General features: G+C 45.1%; 1 protein-coding gene across 1 annotated transcript; it reads left to right on the plus strand.

Annotated features, from left to right (window-relative positions):
- Nucleotides 1-1,606: 1,606 nt before the first annotated feature.
- Nucleotides 1,607-24,551, plus strand: cds1 (CDP-diacylglycerol synthase (phosphatidate cytidylyltransferase) 1). The gene is made up of 13 exons (XM_061730685.1): nucleotides 1,607-1,922; nucleotides 7,615-7,772; nucleotides 10,384-10,480; nucleotides 10,569-10,666; nucleotides 11,168-11,307; nucleotides 12,580-12,638; nucleotides 13,753-13,835; nucleotides 14,058-14,145; nucleotides 16,393-16,461; nucleotides 16,553-16,702; nucleotides 16,798-16,917; nucleotides 18,498-18,601; nucleotides 19,611-24,551. The coding sequence occupies exons 1-13, from the start codon at nucleotides 1,830-1,832 to the stop codon at nucleotides 19,738-19,740; spliced, it is 1,389 nt and encodes a 462-aa protein (XP_061586669.1). The 5' UTR covers nucleotides 1,607-1,829; the 3' UTR covers nucleotides 19,741-24,551.
- Nucleotide 24,552: the final 1 nt, after the last annotated feature.

Consider the following 24,552-nt stretch of genomic DNA (forward strand, 5'->3'; position numbering starts at 1 on the left):
AGTCCCAAGAAAGCTCCCTTATGCACATTCTCACCGTAGGAGTATCCATACTTTTCCAACAATAAAGCTCTCCTGGCCTGAAAAAGTCCAAAGTCCAGAACTGTATATTGCTTTGATGTTTGTAGGAAGTTCCTTGGGTATATTCCAAGCACACACAGTTCAGATTCAGATTCAAATTTAGACGACTTTATTAATCCCTTTCGGAGGTTCCCTTCAGGGAAACTGACATCTCCATCTCACACACTCAGCACTGTCAAATACAAATAAAACACCCAAAAAATCAAACACCCAAATAAAAGATAAAAAGTCGAAAAGATAAAAAGAAAAATTAAAAGAAAAAAAGAAAAGATAAAAAGAAAAATAAAGATAAAAGAGAAAAAGAAAAAGAAAAAAAAGAAAAAGTGCAGTGCCAAAGATAAGGGTTAGGTAAGAAAAATAGATAAATAATAGTAAAAAACAAGGACAGTGCTACGTTTGGCCTTTAGGGGGACTTTACCATTAAACATCTCTGAAAAACAATTTATATTGCAGAAGTTTTGGATCTTCTTCACACATTCCCATGAGCAGTGAAATGGTGTTCGTGTTCCTTCCTCATCCAAACATTTGCGAGCAGAGCCTTTAAGGCTGATTTATGGTTCAGCGTTACACCAACGCAGAGCCCACGGCGTACGGTACACCGTAACCCTACGGCGTAGGCCCTGCGTCGATTTAACGCGGAACCATAAATCAGGCTTTTAGGCAAGGCAAATTTATTTATATAGCACAATTCAACACAAGGTAATTCAAAGTGCTTTACATTGACATTAAAAGCGGCGATTGAAAAAATTAAGAATAAGATGATAAGAAAAGAAGTAAAATAATAAAAAGCACAAGCTGTTAAAAATAAGGGCAGTAGAGTCCAGCAGGCAAGTTTAATTTAGGAGTACGCTTCAGTAAACAGTAATGTTTTTAGGCCTGATTTAAAGGAGCTGACAGTTGGAGCAGACCTCAGGTCTACAGGAAGTTTGTTCCACCGGTGAGGAGCAGAATAACTGAACGCTGCCTCACCTTGCTTGGTTCTGGTTTTTGGGAAACACAACAAACCAGATCCAGATGAACTTAAGGGGTCTGGGAGACTCATAGGAACTAACAGATCCAGCATGTATTTTGGTCCAAGACCATTCAGTGCTTTGTAGACCAGCAGTAATGCCGCGTTCCATTTACCTCGGAAATCGGAACTGGGAATGGCAGCCATCTTTGAATGGTAACTCGGGCGTGGTGAAGCTTCTCCCACTTTCCCAGTAGGAAATCCCACTTCGAGGGGCGTTCCAGTTGAAAATTCCGACTGGGAACTGGGAAATTCCGACTTCCGAGGACAAATGGAACGCGGCATAAGATTTTATCCTTTGACACACTGGAAGCCAGTGTAGTGATTTCATGACCGGTGTAATGTGGTCCAGTTTCCTGTTGTTTGTAAGGACTCTGCGTTCTGGATCAGCTGCAGCTGCCTGATAGATTTCTTGTTAAGGCCTGTAAAGATGCCATTGCAATAATCCAACCTACTGAAAATGAATGCATGAATACGTTTTACTGTGAAGGCTGCCGGAAGCTGCGTGCGCCGCTTCCGGCAGCCTTGCAGCAGGACTGCGGTGATAAACAAACACACGCAGAGCTGCGGGACTTCAGCAGCAGACGACCTTCTTCGGTGACAAAAACGCTTCCATTATTTAGGATTGACCCTGTAAAGGGAAAGGTCCAGGGTTGTGTGCCCCTCCTCTCCTTCCCTCCCCCTGCTCGCCCCGCGGAGTCGGCTTATGTGACTCTCGTCCCGACGCGGAACCGACGGAGCCATGACGGAGCTGAGGAGAAGAGGCGGCGGCGGGGCAGAGCCCGACAGCCCCGACAGCATCCCCGACAACAGCCCCGACAACACCAGCGACAAGGTAGGGATCCCCCGCCGGACCTCGCCCCGAAAACTAGTCCGGCGGCCGTATAGTCAGCTGTTCTTAAAGCCTGAATTATGGTTCCGCTTAAAGCGACGCAGAGCACTCGCCGTAGGGTTACGGCGTCGCCTACGGCGTAGGGTACGCGGCGACACGCACCGTACGCCGTAGGCTCTGCGTCGGTGTAACGCGGAACCATAAATCAGCCTTAATCCGCCGCGAGCGCGTCTCCGACACGCTCGGCGGGAGCGCGCACACATAAGAACCGACGAAGGAGCTGGAGGGTTTTATTATTTATATATTTATTACTTAATTTAACAAGAACAATGACTAACTCGGATATAAACATACGTACATCAGATTGAGAGAACTGTCACACTTCCTATTAAATTGTTCTCTATTTTTATTTTTTATTACTTTATTTATCAAGAACAATGATAAGATAAGATAAGAAATCCTTTAATAGTCCCACAGAGGGGAAATTTCCAGATTACAGCAGCAAAGGGGATAGTGCAAAAAACAAGAGGCATCAATATCGCACAATAATAATATAAACAGTATATAATAATAAGAAGAAGAAGGAGAATAAAAATAAGTAATAAGAAATACTAGTATATAAAAAAAATAACAGATGGATATTTACAGATGTTATATGCATAATTGCACATTGCAGAGAATGATATTGCACATTATTTTCCGGTATGTATATTTATTGTCAGGTTGTTATGTTTGTGGTCTACTGTGAGCAGTGCAAACTCAGATATAAACATACGTACATCAGATTGAGAAAACTGTCACACTTCCTATTAAATTGTACTCTATTTTTATTACTTTATTTAACAAGAAAAATTACAAACTCAGATGTAAACATAAGTATATCAGATTGAGAGAACAGTCACACTTCTTATTAAATTGTACTCTCTATTTTTATTTTTATTTTTTATTACTTTAATTAACAAGAACTATGACAAACTCAGATGTAAACATGAGATTGAGAGAAGAATCACACCTATTAAATTTTACTCTTTATTTGTATTTATTATTATTATTTGTATTACTTTATTTAACAAGAACAATGATAAACTCAGATGTAAACATACGTATATCGGATTGAGAGAACTGTCACAACTCCTATTAAATTGTACTTTTTATTTATTTATTTTTATTACTTAATTTAACAAGAACAATGACGAACTCAGATGTAAACATAAGTACATGAGATTGAGAGAACAATCACACCTCCAATTGTACTCTCTATTTGTATTTTTTTTTATTACTTTATTTACCAAGAACAATGATAAACTCAGATGATTGATTCATTTGAGGGATACATGTTGTTGATGGTCTTCAAATGTATTTCTTTACATTTGGGAGCAACTGGGAATTTTAGATATTTTGTACGAATAGCTGATATTTTAGATTTATCAAAAGAAGGAGCTGGATGTGTCCGTGAGAGGTTCACGTCCTCGTCCGGGCTCGGGATGTTACAGCTGTCATTGTGTATGGAGGCTTACAAATGACAAAAATAAATAAATGCAAATAAACATGGAAATCTCAAGACATAAATATAAACACGTAAGTAATCTGGAAGTACAGATTTTTTTTTGTTGTTTTTGTTTGTTATTTTTTAACATTCTTTGTTAAATTTACGTATACATTTTTTTTTTTAATTTTTTTAATCTAGGTGGCTAAAATATCAAAACGGTCTTGTTGTAAATTCCTATATTAGAAAAGATAGAAAAGATTCCAGAACAAGTATGTTGAACCTCTTGGCTCAACTTTTTGTAACCGGTAAGGTGAATTAATATAAAGCAATAATTTTATCTGTGATATCGGGGTCCAGCCTTTTTGATTTGATGGCTCGCCATTATGACTTCCTCAGCAGTCGTCGTCATGCTACCGTTGTCCAGCATGAACAGAAACACAGGAAGTCCAGTCTTGAATCAAGGTTCCTTGATTCAAGAATTTGAGCGTAACAATGACCCGGATGACACAAGAGCGTTACGGCAGCATCCAAGAGCCATTATTCAACACAAGTTCTGGTGGAAAGAATGAAACTGTAGACTCATTACTTTAACAAAAGCTAACTGGAGTCCAGTGGACGAAATAACCTTTAAGGTGTAGTCCAGAGTTTCTTTGACCTGTTCAGGCATCCGTCAGTTGATTCTTCCTAAAAGTGGACGCACAGCAAAGATGAGGAACGAGGAACAACTGAAGACCTGAAGACATTCCTGGAACTGGAACAGGAAATAGAAATGCTGTAAAAGGATCTCAAGAGAGTCTGTTATTGTGAGTTTTAGGGAGATTTAGATCATTTCTCTGGCTGCAGTTTACCATAAATTAGGTTGGTTCACAAGCAGGAAGCCTCTGGGTTTGGAGCTTGGTTCGGTTCTCTCCGGATCTGATTGCTCTTAAAACAGAGTCTGCTCTGAGAAACTGACCACATGTCGGTATATACGTGTTCATTCCTGGTTACTGCTGCTAAGCAGCATGTGTTTGCAGTCTGTCCACCTTTTTCTTTCACTGGACGTCTCATTAATGCGCCAACATGTTTGTCGTCCCGCCCTCGACGTGCATTCTTGGCGCGTTGTTGCATTCAGCTGTCCCACAGACGTGTGAGAAGCGTCTGTAAATCACCAGATACGAACCCAGTAAAGCCCGGATGAGTGACTCTCGTCTGCACTTGAAGAATGGCGTCTGTGTGCTGCAGTCTTCTTGGCATTTAATCGTTTACATAAGATTCAGCTCTGGACCCCGTAAAAATACTGCTCAGGCCGGCGCTGGTCATTGTGGTGTTCACTTTACGTGACTGATCAGGAACTTGGGGTTAAATACACACCGCACCTGTCTTGAAACACCGTTTTATCAAAAAATAGCTTCCATGAAGCGTTTCTCATCTAGAGCAATTTTATGAAATATTCATTCCACATGCACACAACAGTCGAGGTGCAACGATTAGTTGACAAAAAAAAAATCGATGATAAAAATAGTCGCTAGCGAATTTAATTGTCGACTTTTGTCGGCAAAAAGAAATTCAACAGAGTGAGACGTCTTTCTCCCTTCCTATCTCAATCCCCGAACAAAAAAAGAGTTTCCGTGAGACTTTTGTGATAAACTGGATTATCAAACCACTTGGAAAAACCACCTACTTTCAAAGGTTTTTGTGATATTTGGGAGTTTTGGATGTTTTTTTTGAATTAGAGCAGGATTTCTTTCTCAATATTTGGGTTTTGCACAAACCTTGGGGTTCTGGAAACACGACCGCAGTCTTGTCGTCTGTTACTGCTGTTGTTTTGTTACTGTCTCATTTATGGTTGTCTAGTACCACTGTTTTTACTTTTAGTGTCTCTGTCCTTACTTAACTTGTTGTATGTCACTGTACGTCAAACTAACTGTCATTCTGTGGTGTGTCACTGCATTATGTCCTTATTCCTTTTCTTTTGTGCCACTGTTGTTGTATGTGCTTTTATTGTCTATATCTTAATGTTACTCCCCCTCTCCCTTCCCCTTAGGAGGTCTTTCACCTCCTACCAGGCCATTGCCTTAAATAAGAATGTATTCTTAACAATTCTTGCCTGGTAAAATAAAGGTTTACTACTACTACTACTTGTCAGTGGCCCTTTCATGATGAGGTAGATCTGTATATAACATTTATTTGGTTTATTTCGAAGTATTTTACAGAGTAATTCCTACATATAGTGGCTTTAATCCAGTGTGGAATGCTTCAGACTGTGGTAAAGGATCGGTTAGTGAATTATGTCTGTTTGCTTCACGTCTGTTTGCTGTTAGGTTCGACTTCCTTCTAATTAATTGCCCCATAGATTCTTGCGGCAACGCCAACGTTTGTTTCTGCAGTGATTCACAGAATTCACAGGAACATGTTGTGGAAAATTGCAAGTGAATGTGCATCGCTCCCCACCCGTGTGTTGTCGTCATTTCTGGCTCTGCAGGCTGTCAGAGTCAGAAATAAACCCTGGAGTCATATTGTGTCAGAATTAAAAAGCCAGTTTCTTGTCTTTGTCAGCTATTTCGAGGTGCTGCTAATAGCCTGCTGGAGCAGGGATGAGTCAGCCCTGTGCAACTGTCGTTATTTGGGAGGTTGATGGATCGTGTTTTTGCAGCGTTACGGGCCGAGCTGAAACACCCAAACGCAGCTGAGATTGTTATCAAAAATGAGGAGAAGCATCTTCTTCTGCTGCAGCTCAGCTGGCTCGTGCATCCCACCCAGGTCTCTCTGACGGTGGTAGCTTTACTTTTTTTTTTTAGCCATATTTGCATAACTGCGAGCGTGTCCTGAATTCAGTGCTTCAAGTCTGTGCTCTGCACGTTTGTGCTGACCTTTCATGGCCCCTCGTGCTGTTGCCCGGACAGCTAGCGGCCGCTCCAGACTGGACGTGACAGCTGACCTTGGAGGGCTGTCTGTTGCCCAGCTGGCCCGGCGGCCCAGCTAGCCCGGCCCGGCCCGGCCCAGAAAGCCTCCAGCAACAGCAGCAACGGTGGCTCCGCATTCAGAAAGCCTTGTTTATTCACCGCTTAGATCTGGGATGTGAAGATGGAAACTACCCGACTCCGAGCTGTGAGGTTCTCTGGCTGGCAAAGTTGAAATGAGAAAAGGTTAAAGTTATGAACTGCAGAGCAGGTCTGAGCTTGAATGGCAGCCCCCCCTTTCATTGATCAAACGGTATTGATTTCTGTAACGAGTGTTTTGCTCCCTCGTGGTCTGCAGAAAGACTGCAGTTGGTGAGAAAGAGAGGCAGGGATGTTGAAAGCTGAGACGGTGCTAGCAGCAATTGATTCCTCAGTTTGATGTCCCCTCCATAAGACACCTTGGTGCCCCCCCCTGCTTATACCGCCTGCTGGTCTGGACCTCAGCGTTGTCCCGATGGGCTAAATTATTTTTTCCTGCTACGTGTCGGCACCAAAGACTGCATAAAGAAAACCGGACGGCTCCTTCTGAAGCCTGATTGCGAGTCAACGTCCATCTCTGCAGGAGCTGGCGACGTCCAACGCCCAGGTGCTCCAGAAATGACCAGAACAGGCCCACCTGGATCACCTGGTTGGAACACGCCCCCCACCGTACTTCCGTCACCACGGGCCAACTGCCTTGCTGTGTTTCTACAGGTCGAACTGGAAAGTTTAGCCCAGTCAGGATTCCTGAAATGTTTCTTTTCCTTCATTTGTAAAGTCTTGGAAATGTTCCTGGCCGTCTGAACGGTCTCCCTGGAGCCGCAGCTTCAGGCTGCAGGCGTTAACGTGTCCTCATTAATACCTGAGCAGGAACCTCTCCTGAACTCCAGCACCTTTCCAAGCCGCGGCCGTCTCCCACTTTCAGCACCGTTTCGGCTAATTGCGCCCAACCACGGCCGGAGCCCGCGTTCCTCGAGGAAAAGCCCCGCCATTTAACCTCGATCAGCTCTCCTTACCCTATTTGGGAGTGTTTGAGTGAAAGCAAACCATGAAAGGCAAATGAAGGAGCTTCAGTGAACCTCTCAAGTGGAGAAACCACCTCACCCCGGGATGGAAGCGAGAGCCGGATTTAAAAATAGCCTCATTCAGGGAGAAAACTCATCTCTTATCTCTTCTTCTTCATGTGATTAAACCTTTACTGGTGTCAGAGATAACCTCCTGCCTTTCAAGTAACTTTTTATACTTCTATGTATTTGAATATCTGTGTGTGTGCCTGTGCCAACAGGAGGGCGACAGCGATGACAGGCTGGGGCTGGCGGGCGATGCCGAGGGAGAAGGCGACGTTGACTCCAAAGCAGACACTCCAGACGTCCCTCCGTCCACAGCAGACACGGACAACACTCCAGAGTACCTGAACAAAGCCCTGCAGGGCCTGCCGCCCAGGTACGCCCGTCTGCACGAGTCCATATTTGTTTCTTAACGGCATCGTGGAGATGAAGCAGATTGGAAATCACACACACGAGCTGCCCCACGGTTGATCTCTACTGCAATCGAGCATCAAGGGTTTGATCGCTCTCGGCGCTTCGATGTTCTCGTGAGAGTCAGGTTTGATCTCAGAAAGTCTTTCTGTGCAGGACTGCTGCAGGCCGTGACTGCTGTCACAGAGAACATCGGGGGGTCCGGGGGGTCCACGTCCCTGCCTGGGCTGGGGTGCCCAAACACCGACCTGACCTGTGCACGTATATGTTCACGGGAGTCATGAGATTAACGTGATGCATGAAGATGGATTAAACGCAGTTAAGGATTGTTACTTCATAGTCTCCAGTAACTCGAGCAGAAATGAAGATTTGGTCTAGTCGAGACATGGGGGGTGTGAGCGGCGAGTGTCGGGCTTAAGGGCTCACGAAGATGGTGGTGCTAATCCCCGGAGGCTTGCCGAGACAGAGGGGGAGAGGGAGGACCAGACATACATAGACGCGTCATCGACCGCTGCTGCCTACTGGCGCTCACGAGCCGTGGGGCCGCCATCTTGGAGCGGCCACCGCTCCACTCAGTGTTAATAATATGAAGAAACAATAATAAACATATATCCGTATATATCTATGTATATCCATAAACATCTCCATATATATATATATATATATATATATATATATATACACACACACACACATACACTATGGCATGCCGTTGAGGAAATTAAACTTTGAATATATGGAATGAAACAACAAGATTAATTGAAAGAAAGATTAATTTCCTTAACGGCATGCCATAACACACACACACACACACACACACACACACACACACACATATATATATATATATATATATATATATATATATATATGATAAATTATATTTACACATATGCTAAAAGCCCTGAAAAAGGACTGCTTTGCAGAGCTTCTCATGCTCCCTTTCTGCAGGTCAAGAGGGGTGAGTTTGGCAATGTGGTGTAGCCTTATTTTTTTTTAATATTTTTTAATTTAATTTATTTATTTTGTATTTATTATTTTTATCCTTGGTCGCAATTGTTCACCGATTTGTACAGGAATACAGTGTTCTTGCATCGTCAATACTGATCTGTCTTATGCTGTCGTTTGGGTAGGATGACCGGTCCAAGATGGCGGCCGTATTTCTCGCGCCCCAGCGGTCGATGAGGCGTCTGTGTCTATGTATACACGTTTATGCATATACGTCTATGTGTATATGTCTATGGGGAGGACCACAGATATATACGGAGGGGACAAGGGGGGCGTGGACATAGATTAATGGAGGGAGTAAAAAGGCGTAGCAGGGAAGGATGAATGGACTTTAAGGTTAAAAGAGCAGGAGTGGAGGGGGTTGATTCATGGTGCGAGCGCGAGGCTGCAGAGCCGAGTGGAAGCAGCATTTTTCATGATGCAGCTTTTTTCTTCATTCACTCGCCGGCTGGCGGGCTCGGTGCCCTGCTCGGCTCCTGCTCAGCTCGCAGCCTCTCGTTCTCTTTTGTTGTGATCTCAGGCAGCAGGCGATGCACTGAAACAGGCGCTCCAGGTGTGGTTGCGCTCACCGTGCTTATCGGGGCTGGGGTCTAAGCAGAACGGCCCAGACCTGTCAAGGCCAAGGCCTTGATGTGGACGAGCAGTGGCTCTGGTCCAAGTCCTGCTCAGATAGTGGACTTTCTCCATGAACTTATCTCTGAGGGAGAGTCCAGCGGTTCTGTGGCGGAAACTACCTTCACAGGCTTGTGATCTTGATCTGTATGGACCGTGGGTGGGGGAAGGAACAAAGATCAACTGGTAAACTCGGCTGTCTCCTCAGTCCAGAGTCCACATAACAAACCACCTGTCGGTGTCCGGCTGCATTCTCGGCCTCATTCATGAACAAAACCCAGAGATGCATAAACTCCTCCGCTTGAAGCAGATGCTTCACTTCTCATTTTCTCATCTGATGATTTTGACACAAACAGCAGTGAAGCACACACACTTTCATTGCTATGCAGGTGATGCTATGTTTTGATTACCAATGAGGCCTCATGAGGCCAGTAAGGATTTGCATATGATGCAACACTTAAAGCATTTGAAAATGATCTACCAGGCAGGTTTCAGTAGAGGTAGAAAGTGTCTTCTCTAGCTACCGTTGTGTAGCCCAGGGTGTTCCTCAGGGATCCACACTGGGACCACTACTCTTTATTTTGTATATTAATTTTAATCAGGATTGATAGATGTAGTTCCCTTGCTCTTAAAATCTACTACAAGATAGATATTTTTTTCATAATTATAGATAATATATGTTAATTATTTATAGTTGATTTATTTTGTCTAGACTGTGAACGTCCTGCACGTCTTTGATGTAAATCTGTGAAATGTTTTTCTGTTTTTTTTCTACAATCACTTTTCCTCCTTAAATTATAGATAAGAAGATGCTCAAACTGTAGTTTGTACTTTATAAAAATCAGCGTCTCTAATCCGTCGGTCTTTTTTTTCTCTTTTTAAATGGATGTTTCATTCTTTGTGTCCCTTTTTTAAGAAATTATAATCTGTGAATTTAATGTTTCCAATTTTCACAGATGGAAGAATTACTGGATACGAGGAGTTTTGTCCTTAGCCATGATTTCAGGCTTTTTCCTCATCATCTACATGGGACCCATCACGCTGATACTGGTGGTAAGTGACAAGCCGTCATCTGTCTCTCGAATGAGTCCCGCCTCCACTTCTATTCATGCTGCTCTCCTCCCAAAATCATCTGACGCAGGTCATGGGCGTTCAAATCAAGTGTTTCCATGAAATCATCACCATCGGCTACAGAGTCTACCGTTCCTACGAGCTGCCTTGGTTCAGGACGCTGAGCTGGTAAGGAAGATGGATTTCACAGTAAACGGCAGCGTGGACGCGTTCATGTAGTCTGAACAGAGGTTTATCTGTGTGTGGAACATCAGTAATTTTACAAGGTCAATATTTTATGAGAAATGACTACTTGCACAACAACTCAACACCCACCCTCCCCCCCGACGAAGCCTACTTTGCTCCTCCTTAATGCTTTGAATACACACTCACCGGATGTATGCAGTGTTCAGTGCAGCCCGGAGCAAAGATCACGTACATGCTGGCAGTAAATATAATCTTATTGATTATATGGTCCCTTCACCAAGTAGCGGCCTCATACACATACACACACACACACACACACACACACACAGGTATGTGTACAGTCAGGGAGTAAGAAACTCTGCAGGACACGTTTAAATCCAGTGAACCTCAGCTACAGGTCGGGTCTCCCAGCATGCACCCCCGCCCCTCATTCATTCACCGACATGAAAAGAAAATGAACCCGGCCTCTTCTTCTTGCTTCAGGTACTTCCTGGTTTGTGTCAACTACTTCTTCTACGGTGAAACGGTTGCAGACTACTTCGGGGTTCTGGTGCAGCGGGAGGAGCCTCTGCAGTTCCTGGCTCGCTACCACCGCTTCATCTCCTTCGCCCTGTACCTGGCGGGTGAGTTTTTCGGACGAAGGGGGGCGAGGCGGCTTCTGTATCTTGACAAGCAGCAGCTGGAGGATCGGGTCAGACGCCTTCACACCAGATGGTTTAGGATGATGATACCAGAGGTCTCCACTAGGGGGCAGAGAGCACAAACGGAGTCACAAATACAACCGTTTTAAACGAAGCATATGAAAGTGTGAGAGGCGTCATGCACCCGCCAGCTGTTACGCATAGACATGTATACATAGACGCATCATCGACCGCTGCTGCCTACTGGCGCTGACGAGCCGTGGGGCCGCCATCTTGGAGCGGTTACCGCTCCACTCAGTGTCATCTGTCTGGCTGCGCAGTTAAGTGTCAGCACATTTAATCAGTCATAACTCGCAGAATACAAAACTGATTTTCACAGTTTTTTTCTGCAAATGTCACACATCTAGACATGATACCGGACACATGATTCAGTGTATTTTAATATTCATAGTAGGCTTAACAGTAATACAATATTCTGGTGTGAGTATCATAGGTAGACTATTTTGTAAGACACACAAAGTGTGTGCGTGCGTGCGTGCGTGCGTGCGTGCGTGCGTGCGTGCGTGCGTGCGTGCGTGCGTGCGTGCGTGCGTGCGTGCGTGCGTGCGTGTGTGTGTGATGCATACATGTACAAATACGACTATATGATAGAGAAGCAGAAGCACTTTGTGTAAAACTCAGCTATTTTAATAATATGAAGTAACAATAATAAACAGATCTCCAGATATATATATATATCTATGTATATCCATAAACATCTCCATGTGTTTTTATATATATATGTATGTATATACATACACACTATGGCATGCCGTTCACAAATTAATCTTTGAATATATGGAATGAAACAACAAGATTAATTGAAAGAAAGATTAATTTCCTGAACGGCGTGCCATAGTGTACATATCAATATCTCACAAACTATATTTACACATATGCTAAAAGCCCTGAAAGAGGACTGGAGCTTCTTTCTCATGCTGCCTTTCTGCAGGTCAAGAGAGGTGAATTTGTTAATGTGGTGTAGCCAGGAATACACACACAGTGCTCTGGCATCTTCAATACTGATCTGTCTTATGCTGTCGTATGGGTGGGATGACCGGTCCAAGATGGCGGCCGTATTTCTCGCGCCCCAGCGGTCGATGAGGCGTCTATGTATAATATATGTCTATGGTATTACGTGTTAACGATGGTTTTTGTACATCCACAGCTCACCCTGGTTTAGGAACTGACAGCATGTTGTTTACTCTTTCACAGGTTTCTGCATGTTTGTGCTGAGTTTAGTGAAGAAACATTACCGCCTGCAGTTTTACATGGTGTGTATCAGCCAAGTAACCTCCTCCTGTACCGAACCGGTCTAACCCTGCTGTCCACCCACGTCTCATGACCCCCCCCTAACCCCCCCACCCGACCCCACCCACGCAGACAACGTGGCAGTCTCTGGCTCTGAATGGGAACTCCTCCTCCTCCCATTTACTGTCATTAACTTGTTTTTGGGCCATTCATGAATCACTTTTAGTTAAGTTTACTTAAAACGCGCTCCAGTCTGTCAGCAGTTCTTACCCAGATAGCAGAGAGCGGTCGGCCCAAACCCGGCCCAATTCTGGAGTTTTCTTTTGGCTTTTCGGCCACGAAACCACCAAACATGCTGCAGCTGCTGTATCCCACGACGAAGCTGGTTGGCTGGCTCGTGCGGCGCTCGTAGGTCCGGCCCATACAGCACTCGCCAAGGCCGTAACTGAACCACAACGGGCCAGAAGTAGTCCGGATTAGGCCCCCCGGTGTGTCTTCTGTCTGGGCGTAGATCAGCTGACTGCTCTCCGGTTCGGAGAGGAGGCCCGACATCCGTCACATCCCCCTGTTTTTTTTTTCCTAGCCATCTCCAGGCGGCGCTTTTATCAGCCCAAACAAATTTTACAGACTATTTTTGCATCCGACGACAAGCAAATTCATGCAAAGTGCTTTGTGTGTCGTCTCTTAAGAGAATTACCGTATTGTTTTCTTGAAAGTTTAAGTGGGGATAAATCTGCTGCCTGTGTGGCTGATACCTTCTGGAAATGGACCCCTCTGGAAGGTTGCCGTTGGGTTTTTAGTTTGTAGTTTTGACGTTTTTAACCCTTTTCTGCACGAATCTTCCCAGAGTTCAAGCGCTTGGATCACTGTCAATCGTCCCTCTCCTCCTGATTTTACCTTTTCGAGATCATCCCGCTCTGCAGCATGGCTTTGTCCGTTTCCGCTCCACCGTCCGTCCATCCCTCTGTTCGTCCCTCCCTTTGTCCGTCCGTCTCGTTTAATTCCTCTGTTTCTTGTTTCCTTTTACATGTATAATGACTTCTGAGCAGCTCAGCTACTTTCCAGTGCAGTGACGCTGTGTTTTTTTCTTTTTGTTTGTTTGTTTTCTGTTTTGTGTGTCTGTGTTTGCCATTTCAGTTTGCTTGGACCCATGTGACTCTGTTGATTGTGGTAACTCAGTCCCACCTTGTCATTCAGAACCTGTTTGAAGGAATGATCTGGTAAGCAGACGCGGGCGTCGTCTCGATTTGTTCATCACCCGCGGTTGATCGTTGTTGTGCTGTCTCTAATGTTAGCGTGAGGGGGGATAGTAATGTTTGAAATCGACTGCATGTTTGCTTTTAGCACTTCTTGTAACTTTGTACCACTTCTGAATTACATATATCGGACTTTGGCTGGGTCTGAGCTCCACGCCGCCGTGCACTGAATTTCTCGTTTCCTAGGTTCATTGTTCCCATCTCCATTGTGATCTGCAACGACATTGGGGCGTATCTGTTTGGATTCTTCTTTGGGAGGACTCCACTTATCAAGGTAAGCGAAGCCGCGTCTTTAACCCTCTAACGACCGAAGCTTGTGTGTGTTTGTGTGCACGCTCATATTCCTGGGCTTCCGGTGCAGCGGTTATCGGGAATCTTCCTTTCATTCAGTGCAAATCCATCCATCCATTAACTTCCACTCATCTGGATGTGGATCGCAGGGGACCTCCCTCTCCCCAGTGCACCTCATCCAGCTCCTCCAGCTCCTCCAGGAGGAGGTCTGCTGAACAATGTAGTCACCCCGGCGGTACCCAGAGCTGCCTCTTGGGTTTCTCCTCGGGGAGGCGACTAGGTAGCATCCTAACCAGACGCTTGAACCACCTCACCTGGCTCCTCTCAGCGTGGAGGAGCAGTGACTAGTCCGAATCCCTCGCTGCTTGCATTCACCACCTCCCGTTCATGACCACAGGTGGAGGTAGGAATAACGATCGAAGGGTAAAGTCTCGAGGAAGGATTTCCTTCCGAACCCGGAGAGAGAGCTCCACCCTCTTCCAGCTGAGAGCCATGGAGGTGCTGATTCTCATTCCCATTTCTTCCGCGAACCAGTCCGGTGAGAGCTGAAGGTGCCACCCGCTGACGGGACCGTACCGCCATGAAATCACGACACCACCAGATCAGTTATGTCCGTAAAGGTTCTGGCCTTGTAAACCGAGGCCGGTTTTAGGGGGGGACAGGGGTGGGCTGTGCCCACCCAAACGTGCGTCCTACCCACCCAATCAAAGTTATGGGGATCCTTAATTTTTTTATAATTTTATTTTTTTATAAATATAAAAAAATATCACAAAATATCTGTACCGTTTCTGATTGTGTGGGCACTGCGCATCATTTTTAGACACAACAATGAACGCATACCGCAAACGTTGTGTCTCGGCGGAGGGACCCGGTGTTCAGAACAGCACACACTGAAGGCTGATTTATGGTTCCGCGTTACACCAACGCAGAATGGTGCGCGTCGCCGCATACCCTACGCCGTACCCTACGCCGTACCCTACGCCGTACCCTACGGCTCCAGAGCCTGCACGGCACCGCAGCACACCGCCACCCGCACCGGCGCTTTCCGCCCTCACCGGGATGGAGACTCCTCTCTCTATCCCGGTCCATGCCGTGCAGGCTCTGCAGCCACCAGCCTGCCGCGGGACCTTTTAAATCAACTCAGAGCCTACGCCGTAGGCTACGATTGGTTGATAAAAAAAAAAGAAGCAAACAAAAAAAAAAGCAAAAAACAAAATAAATGCAGCCTCAACAGGGCACAAGCCAGTGTCCTATTTGTGCCGGTGCTCTGCCATTTGTTTGCTGCTTTGCTAAAAATGCTACCTAATGGTTTTCTACCTTTGCAGAGCTACAATTTTTGTGTTTTGTTTTTTTTCTGTATTTTACTCCCTAGCCCACTTCCTTGTCGCTTGCCAGGGTGTATTGTAAATAAGAATGTGTTCTTAATGACCTGCCTGGTTAAATAAAGGCCAATGACTGAATTAATATCAAATAAAGCGATAGAATTGTTTTTTTTCTTCTCTTTTATCGTGTAATGTTCACAATGTGTAATGCAATTCATGTCATGGGTAATGTATTTTGATGGATCAAATACTCAACATCCCATATTATCCATTTTACATCGTGCAAGAAATGATTGGCGGGACAATCAAACTTTGAAAATCGACTGTGCGCATGCGCAGAACCACAAAGTAGCATTTCTCTGCAGGTAGCAAGGATTGGCAGAACACCGGCCCCAAGCCCGGGTAAATGCAGAGGGTAGTGTCAGGAAGGGCAATTGGGTTAGCATACTGTGGAGAAGATAGATGAACTGATATGATGACAGCATAATTTTCTATGCATTTCGGGGATTTGACCCCCCCAAAATTTTTCCGCCCGCCCCGCATTGCGGCACGGGCATCGCCCACCCTACATTTCAGTCTGCCCACCTTAGTGGGCCTCGCTAAATCTGGCCCTGTTGTAAACCCCTCCCAGACTCGTAGCCAGCTCACTGCTGATGTCTTTCCTCCTTGGCATCGTGTTAACACACACATGCTTTCATGGGTTACATATGATGTTTGTTTTATTACTCTGTGACATATAAAAGCTCTGAATTGAAAGCGGCTGTCCCTTTGACTCCTCAGACGATCGTATCTACACTCGAGCTAATGAGTAACTCGGACCTGAGCGGAGAGGCGACACTCACGTGGGGGAAGACGAGTTCAGGTGGACGTGAAAACTGACCTCTGCCTCTTTTCTAATTGGTCCGCAGCTTTCACCCAAGAAGACGTGGGAGGGCTTCATCGGGGGTTTCTTCTCCACCGTGGTCTTCGGCTTCCTTGTGAGTAAAACAGAGTTAATTCATTTTCCTGTAATGAAAAGAGCATGACAGGCAGCGTTGTCTGGTTATCACCCCCCCCCCCCCCCCTCAGCTGGCGTACCTGCTGGCTCAGTTCCAGTACTTCGTGTGTCCCGTGGAGTTCAGTGACAGCCACGGCTTCACAGTGGCGTGTGAGCCATCCGACATCTTCGTGATGCAGGAGTACACTCTCCCCGCCATGCTGCAGAAGACGCTGAAATGGGTGAGTCTCCGGCACTTCTTTGATTTATTTTTTTTTTTTTAAATTTTTTTACAGTCGTGCGGAATAACGGAGGTAACATCCCGCCTCTCTTTCAGAAAACGGTGAACCTGTACCCCTACCAGATCCACAGCATCTTCCTCTCGTCCTTCGCGTCGCTCATCGGGCCGTTCGGGGGCTTCTTCGCCAGTGGCTTCAAGAGAGCATTCAAAATCAAAGTAAAGATTTTTCTTAATTTCATCTCCAGTTTAAATATTTAAAGCAGCTGCCATTGGCTTCCCAGTGACACAGATACACGTGTAATCACTGAAATGATCCGTGTCTGCGCAACAAAAGCCCAAATACTCAACTTCAACCAGAACCTGGAGAGAACACTCGAAACCGCTGAGGTGGCTGCAGAGCATCTGGATCAGCAAGTTTCTACCAGCATTCCTACGCGGCTTCACGCCTGTCTGGATTTCTCTTGTCGACACGCGTCCGCCTACGCACCAAAAGCAGGTTCTTCTGCATCCGTTGGTCCTGACCTGTGGAAACAACAGCGTCCGATCCCGAGGAGCCAGACTGAAGCCGGCGTGGTCCGGTTTTGCAGCGGTTTAGCTCTGGGAGCATTTCAAAAGTGGAGCGTTTGGTGGAAGCGCTACCGCCTTGTTTGGATGCACGAGATTATGAGATTACTCAGATTTCAAGGTGGCATGAGAATCATGTAGTTTTAAAGACACACGTCCTCTTCTTTCTATGATTATACATAAAAAGGATGACTGCTGAGCATTTGGGCTCCTAAGCTGGATATTGCCTCGTTTCTGGTACAAATCTCCTCCAAATTATTTACCCACAGCCTCCACAGATAAAAATAAAGTCCACGAATGAGTCGCAGCCCACTTCAGGTGTTTTATTTTGAAAAATCATGTCTGATTTCCTGCCAGCTCCACCTGCTGAGTGGAGCGTCTTAGCCGATGTCCAGCGCCAAAATCAGACTCGATGCACGTCTGTAGCGGAGCAGAACGGACGCCCGGATCTGGGAGGCCTCTAAACCGCTCCACGGCGCCTCCAGGGCGACAACAATCTGACTGGAATAGCTGCCGTTCACAGCCCCAATCCTCTTACAGAGAAAGAGAATTAGGATGGTTGGCCCGCCAGGTAGTTTTAACAGGAGCGTGAAGATCTAAAAGTTTAATAAAGACAAAAACTATTTTAAGCAGCTGCAGATGCAAATGCAGTGGCAGGGACAATTATTTTTATGATAATATAGATAATAATTACATTATTATATAAATGTAATAATATTTAATATGTTCAATAAACTTTACCCTGTGTGGCATATTTGAACCAAACCACCGTGAGGTATCGAAGTGTGTTGATCCAGTTGATCCGGGTACTTCAGGTACATTTGAAATCGTAGGTTAGTATACTTTACTTATTTAATTGATTGATTGCCCCCTTCTTTTACTTTATTTATTAGTTATTAATTCATTTTTTTTTCTATAGTATTCATGTACTTTTTTTTTGGCTGCTGTCTCTCTCCTAAAATAACCATAATCTTAGAAAACTATCATACTCATACACACGCACTCACACGCACACACCCACATACACAGTCACAAACATTGATTTTGCTTGTTTGTTTGTTTTGTTTGTTTTCTAGCACCCCCTCTTGTCCTGTACCTGTATGCGTTTTTGTTTGGCGCACCTGTATTGTTACCTGTTTTAAGAAATAACAAAATAAGTGGTAGGTTTACGGTGCTAACTGGGAAGAGTTCTGCTTGCGTTGCCATGACTCCCTGCTCTCCGGTCTCCTCAGGACTTCGCCAGCACCATCCCCGGTCACGGAGGCATCATGGACCGCTTCGACTGTCAGTACCTGATGGCCACGTTCACTCACGTCTACATCGCCAGCTTCATCAGGTACAGCGAGCGACAACTTTCCTAAAACTGTGAAACATGTTTACTTGTATTTGTGTTTTTTAATTTAATCAACCACAACTCTGTGACGTCGACCTCTTGAATCTGCCGCTGCGAGTGACGAAGCTGCACTTCCATAAACCTGGTTGTGATGAAAGTGTTCAGAGCTGGTCGATCAACCACAGTGAGATCAGCTTGTATCACCTGTGCTGAAGAAGGGAAGCAGCTAAAACATGTAGGGGGGATGAAAACCCTGGTCTGGAGGACCAGATCAAGAAGTTGAACGCTTTTTTTTTTTTTTTTTTTTCTATTTTCTAGAATTTTTTATTTTTTTAGGCTAAAGGTAAAAATTAACAATGGACCTCAAGTTTTCAGCTGGGATTTTATGTATGTAAATATTACTTTACACATTTGTGATGTCACATTCGGACAAGTCTGGGTAAAACTCTTCTGTGGATGAAAGTTTCATATACTTTTTTTTTTTTTTTCTCCAGGTTTCTTTTTGTCCTGGGACTTAAAACTCAGTTCACAGGAATGTTGTTTTTTTTGTACAGTATTTATATATGTTTTACAAGATAGGCTCCAGCAGATCCCCATGACCCTGTACAGGAGTGTAGGAAATTAAAGGATGGTTGGATGGATGGATGGATGGATGGATGGATGGATGGATGGATGCTGGATGGACTCTCCATATTCATCACAACTCCTTCTCGATTGTTTTGTTTCTTGATTGAGCCGCTTTATGTTTTTCGTGACTTCAGCCGTCCTCCTGCGTCTTTTCCTGCATCTTTTCAAGCCCCAGGAACCGATACGTCTGCAGTTCTGTGATGACCAGGTTCAGACCGCTGGTTCTGCTGGTGTTGAAAAGTCTCCAAATAACTGTTTCAGATCTGCTCAAAAGGGAGGAAACGTGACCCCCCTCTGAGATTAGATGAATGAAGGAGAAGGGTTTACGACCATCTGTTGCTTGGCGACGTTAACGTTTATCCTTGTTGAAACTTCTCTCCCCCAGAGGGCCGAACCCCAGCAAGGTGATGCAGCAGCTGCTGATGCTGCAGCCGGAGCAGCAGCTCAGCATCTTCAACACGCTGCACTCCCACCTGCGGGAGAGGGGCATGCTGCCGCCGGCCGCCGCCGAGTGAAGCCCCGCCGGCTTCAGAGGACGACCGGAGAGTGCAGGAGACGCTTTCTGACAGTTTGTGTTCGCATGTACACACGAGTGCTTCTGGCGTTCGAGCCCGGACCTCCTGTCACAGCAGCATCATCTTCATTATCATCCTCCTCCTCCTCCTCCTCCTCCTGTCGGCTCTTTGATCAAAAACCCACTAAACACAGCTAAAGTAGGTGACTGTGATGTTTTTGTTTCCCCTCTTGGACCGTAGCCGGCTGCATCACGCTCCAACAGACTGAACACGAGTAAAAGCACACGGTTTTCCGGCGCAGGTGGATGCTGGATGTGCACTTTTGCTGCAGACGGTTAACATTGCACTGACTTTTGCTCTGAGGAATAATTTTAAAAAGAAAAAAAAGACGACGTGAGGAGCTTCCACCAGCATAAACTGGACAGCAGCGATCGGACTATTGACGCGCGTCTCTCTGGGTTTGGGTGAAGCTACGATGCAGCAGGATCATCATACTTACTGTCGTAGAAACTATGCTCCATCTAATGCTACTGAACCCACGGCTTAACTTAACTTCTAGCATGTTTCAAATCCTGTCTTAGGCTCCTGCTACATGAAGAAACGTTTATTCTCCACGTACTCGGCGTGAAGGTTTAGGTTTCTAGTAGAGCATCGTCTGCACAGTCGACACTTGAAGTAATATGTTGTACATAGAAATACTTAAAATATTTAGCCGAACAAATACCTTAATATATGACTACTTTCTGAGAACTGCTGTGGGGAAGAAAAAAAAAAACAAAAAAACACTTAAGCTATGAAGAATGATATGCAAAAAAAAGATAAGTCATTTGTAGCCTTTAGCATGAACAAACTAGGTTTTTAAGAGGTAGCGATGTTGATGTGATCCAAAGTTATTTAAAGCGCGTTCACATTGTGAGACGAATGCAAAAGGAAATCCTGACGCGCGAACCGAAGTACTCTTGTCTTTACTGAGGGTTTTATTTTTTAGGGGCCGGCTAAGAAGGTCAACGCCACCATCAGTTGGGAAATCTTCCCTCCAATTCCTGTGAAGCTTGCACGCCAACGATCATCTGACTGTCTTTTCCAAATGTTGTTTCCGCCACTACTCCACGCACTTCCGGCTGTTATTTGCGTTTGCTTGGTTGCCAAGCAACACGTCCACCAGGGGGCAGTGACGAGTCAGCTGCTGATGTCGATTTGCGTGTTTTCTGAATCAGGAAAGGTGATTTGCGGTGACATTTACAGAAACGCTGAATTGGGACGGGTTTAAAATCACAGACCTTCCCCATGGCGATCACGAAGCACCCTGGATAGTTTTAATCCCGTACGAAACTGACGATGAACGTACCTTTCAACACTAAACCGTGTCCCCCAACTTTCTTTCTTCATTTTCATTATTATTACGTTTAACGATTGACTCAATACTGCCCCCCCCATCACTACTGGTGGCTGGTGATTGCTCCGTTTGCTCTCGTCTGTTTTCGTGAGTGCAAACCACCCGGAAGAAATCATCGTACATCTGTTTGTTCCAGGCGTTTCCCTTGCCAGCCCACATTCCCGCAACGTGCGTCATTTGCATCGGTATGGTTGCTAAGCAACACTTCCGCCGGGGGCAGTGACAAGTGGTGGAGTTTCTTGGAGCAAACTCGCATCACTTTTCATCGACATTCACCGCATCGTGTAAAAATGGTGTATCTAAGAGCATCTTCGCCATAACCGATCTTTGGCGGACCCGACAGGGGTCTTTCGGCCAATCACGGTAAGGGGACTGTGTCGATCCCATTACATGCTTGGTAACGTTGCTTAAACCAGACTTTAACGGACGGCGGCAGTAGTTTGGAGGTAGATCTCTGATGATATACGCTTTATGAATTGACAGCTAGGTAAAAATTTGCTAAACAGGTTGGAAACCTCTTAGTCGCGCCTGTTGCGTCCCACCAAAGGTGCGAAGAGGCTCTCATGTACACGCTTCACGTGAATGACATTTTTGATTCAGACATCGCCCTCCACAACCGCGAGTTTGTGCGAGAGCTTCACGGGAGTAGACTTGCTGAAACGAGTGGCGCTAATCTTCTCATCTCGCCTTCCAAAAGGGTGGAACCTTTAAAGAAAGGTGGTGCTCTGTTTTTGTTCATATTAGTTGAAGTTGCACTGTAATCGGGGGTGTCGGTGGTGGGTTGGAGGTGTCGGGGTTCGGGGGCTCCTGAAGATTCCCACGTCCTCGGACTGAACTTCGGTTTGAAAATTTTACTATTTTAGAGTGTTTTTACACATTTAATCACATATTTGAGTGAGTTTTGAATGTAGTTTGCAATACGAGATGTTATCAATGATGACGTGAGATTTGATTATTTGTAGAGCTTATATACTCTGTAGAGTAAAGACACGACTTTACGGACACGCGGCTACAACCGTACGCTCACTCGGCCGCGGCCCGAGTGTCGGGGGGGTCAGGAATTTTTGGCGCTTTGAAGCGTCAGCCAATCAAATTACAGGTTCTCACCAATGAAATCAGTTTCAAAGAACACTAAAGAGCACAAAATTTTCAATTAGTTTTGTTATGACGTGATTAAGATACGTCAGAGGCATCTGCGGTCGAGCGCTAAAGCGAAGCTGCCGCGTGAGCGTACGGGGCGAGCGTACTAAAACTCTGGGAGGTGGTTTTCTTAGCAATGTTGTTTCTTATGAATATGGAGAGAAATATTTGACTATTTCTGGTGAATCACACGTTTACCGACGTGACGACTCGGACGACGCGTCACAAGCATGTCACGATGTTTGCGGTGGGATCCTCTGATTGTGGGAGAAGAGTTTACCAAAGCACTGTCTGAGCAACACTGATTGCCCTCCGAGGGGCCCCTGGCCCCCCCTGGCCCCCCCTCTGCCGGGGGCCTGCCCTGCCGGTCAGGTCCCTCCTGTCCCCACAACCTGCTGCTTAGGGACCGGAACGTTTGGGACTTCGCTGCAGACCGGAGGACCCAACAACCTCTGGGTGTTTGTTTTAAACCGACAGTTGTTGGTCAGAAATGATGTAATTTATTTTTCTGTTTTCTTCTGTTCATGTTTCTTCATAGAAGTGCATTTTAGGGCCCCCTCCCCCGTGGGAATGCTGATTGGGTAAACTACAGTTTCGGGACCAGCTGTGCTGTATAAACTTTGTAATAAAACAAGCATTACAAGTCAAATGTGCACCCAAAACCCCGCCAAACGCGTGCAGCTAATCTGTTCTTCAGATTCTCCAAACACGTTTTCACATATAGAAATGCCAGGATATCGCGACTGGGGGCCGGAATTTTAATATAAAAGAATCATAGTCATTTTTACCTGATTTTATTTATTTTCGTTTATTTTAATTAGTTTTTGAAAGGCACAGGTAGTCCTCCGCTTGGGAACGTTCGGATTGGGAACCATCCATCTGAGCGAGATGGTTCTCAAGTCCATATCGGCGTGTTTTTCCCGCTACGACGAACTGCCGACGTCTGCGGGGAAACTTCTCCAGAAGTGTAACTACCAGAAACAAAAGTAGTTGGGCCGGCAGGTTGGCTTGTATCTTCTTCTAGGCGTTTCCTGCTTCTGCCCAACATTTATCAGCCGTAACTCGCATTAAATCTCCGTTGCCATGTTTGAGCTACATAAAGGAAGCGAAGGGGAAAAAACAAATACGCTGCCACCTAGTGTTTGGTGGTGATATTACACGGCGACAAATATAACAAGCAACAGCAGCTGTGACGTTGGTGGCATACGTGGGTGTCGTGCATGGCGGTGGCGGCGCCCGTGAAGCTGTTCAGGAGTGTCCACAGATAAATGCAGGAGAAACGTTGGACTGAACAGCCTCCCGGAGCGGAGCCGCTTATAAATAGCGGATTCACCGCCGCTATTATGAAGGAAGAGACAAGATGCACAAACAAGAACTTTATTTGTGTGCTGAATCCCCGTTTGACAGCTCATAAAGGGAAGTGCACGTACCCACGCTTTTATGAATCTGACAGGAAGTTTGAACGGTTCGTTGTTGACGGTTTTGGGCCCTGGACGGTGTCGTCTTCCATCACGTGATCAGAGTCTGGACTGAGCCGCCAGAAGAATCAACGCCCCTCAGTTTTATTCAGGCCTGAAAAAGAAGGGACCGTCTAGGTCTAGGAGTTTCTTTTTGTCTCGCCGATAATTGATCCAGTTTTATTTAAAGTTTCTTCATGAAAGAATTTAATTTGACAGTCCAGTCCCAGAATGCTTCTGTTTTTATTTTTTTTTAAATTTTATTTATTTTTTGCTTCATTTTGATTTGTTTTCAGTTATTTTTAATTATATTTAAACTTCAGTTTTATTTTTTTTGTATACTTTTTTTTTCACTTAATTTACTTTTTTTTGTTTAACTTAATTTAACGTTTGTTTTAATTTATTTCCTGTAATTTCAGAAAAAAAGGACTAAACACTCGGTTTTAATGAAACCCATCACCAGTTGGAAGAACATGTAATACATCAGTTTTCAAAATAGACGTTTGTTCTGTCGGCTCAGTCGAGACTTCATGGGCGTTCTTCGGCTCCGAGCCATCGTTGGACCTCGTTTAGTCATAAAACCACATAAAAGTAGAAACATTTTAAACTGGCATTTGTCGGTCTAATTTATCATTTTGTGGGTTTTTTGTTTTGAGTAAAAACGTTTTCTAACGACAGCCTGTTGCTTTTGGAGTTAATATTAAAAATGATGCTGGTAAAGATCAGTGAAGTCGTGTGTAGACCACATACTGGGCTCATGTTGGGATGATGTGCAGCCGTTTATTGTACGGACGCCAATAAAGTTGTTTTCTTTAAAAC

The sequence above is a fragment of the Cololabis saira genome, chromosome 9 (assembly GCF_033807715.1).
Source record: "Cololabis saira isolate AMF1-May2022 chromosome 9, fColSai1.1, whole genome shotgun sequence".
In the NCBI taxonomy this organism is placed as follows: Eukaryota; Metazoa; Chordata; class Actinopteri; order Beloniformes; family Belonidae; genus Cololabis; species Cololabis saira.

Excerpts from the sequence above, each read along its gene's own strand:
- cds1 (XM_061730685.1), top strand. The coding sequence starts at position 1,830 with ATGACGGAGCTGAGGAGAAGAGGCGGCGGCGGGGCAGAGCCCGACAGC. Across the intron at positions 16,703-16,797 it reads TGCAGAAGACGCTGAAATGG|AAAACGGTGAACCTGTACCC; the intron begins GTGAGTCTCCGG and ends CCTCTCTTTCAG. Across the intron at positions 16,918-18,497 it reads AGAGAGCATTCAAAATCAAA|GACTTCGCCAGCACCATCCC; the intron begins GTAAAGATTTTT and ends CGGTCTCCTCAG.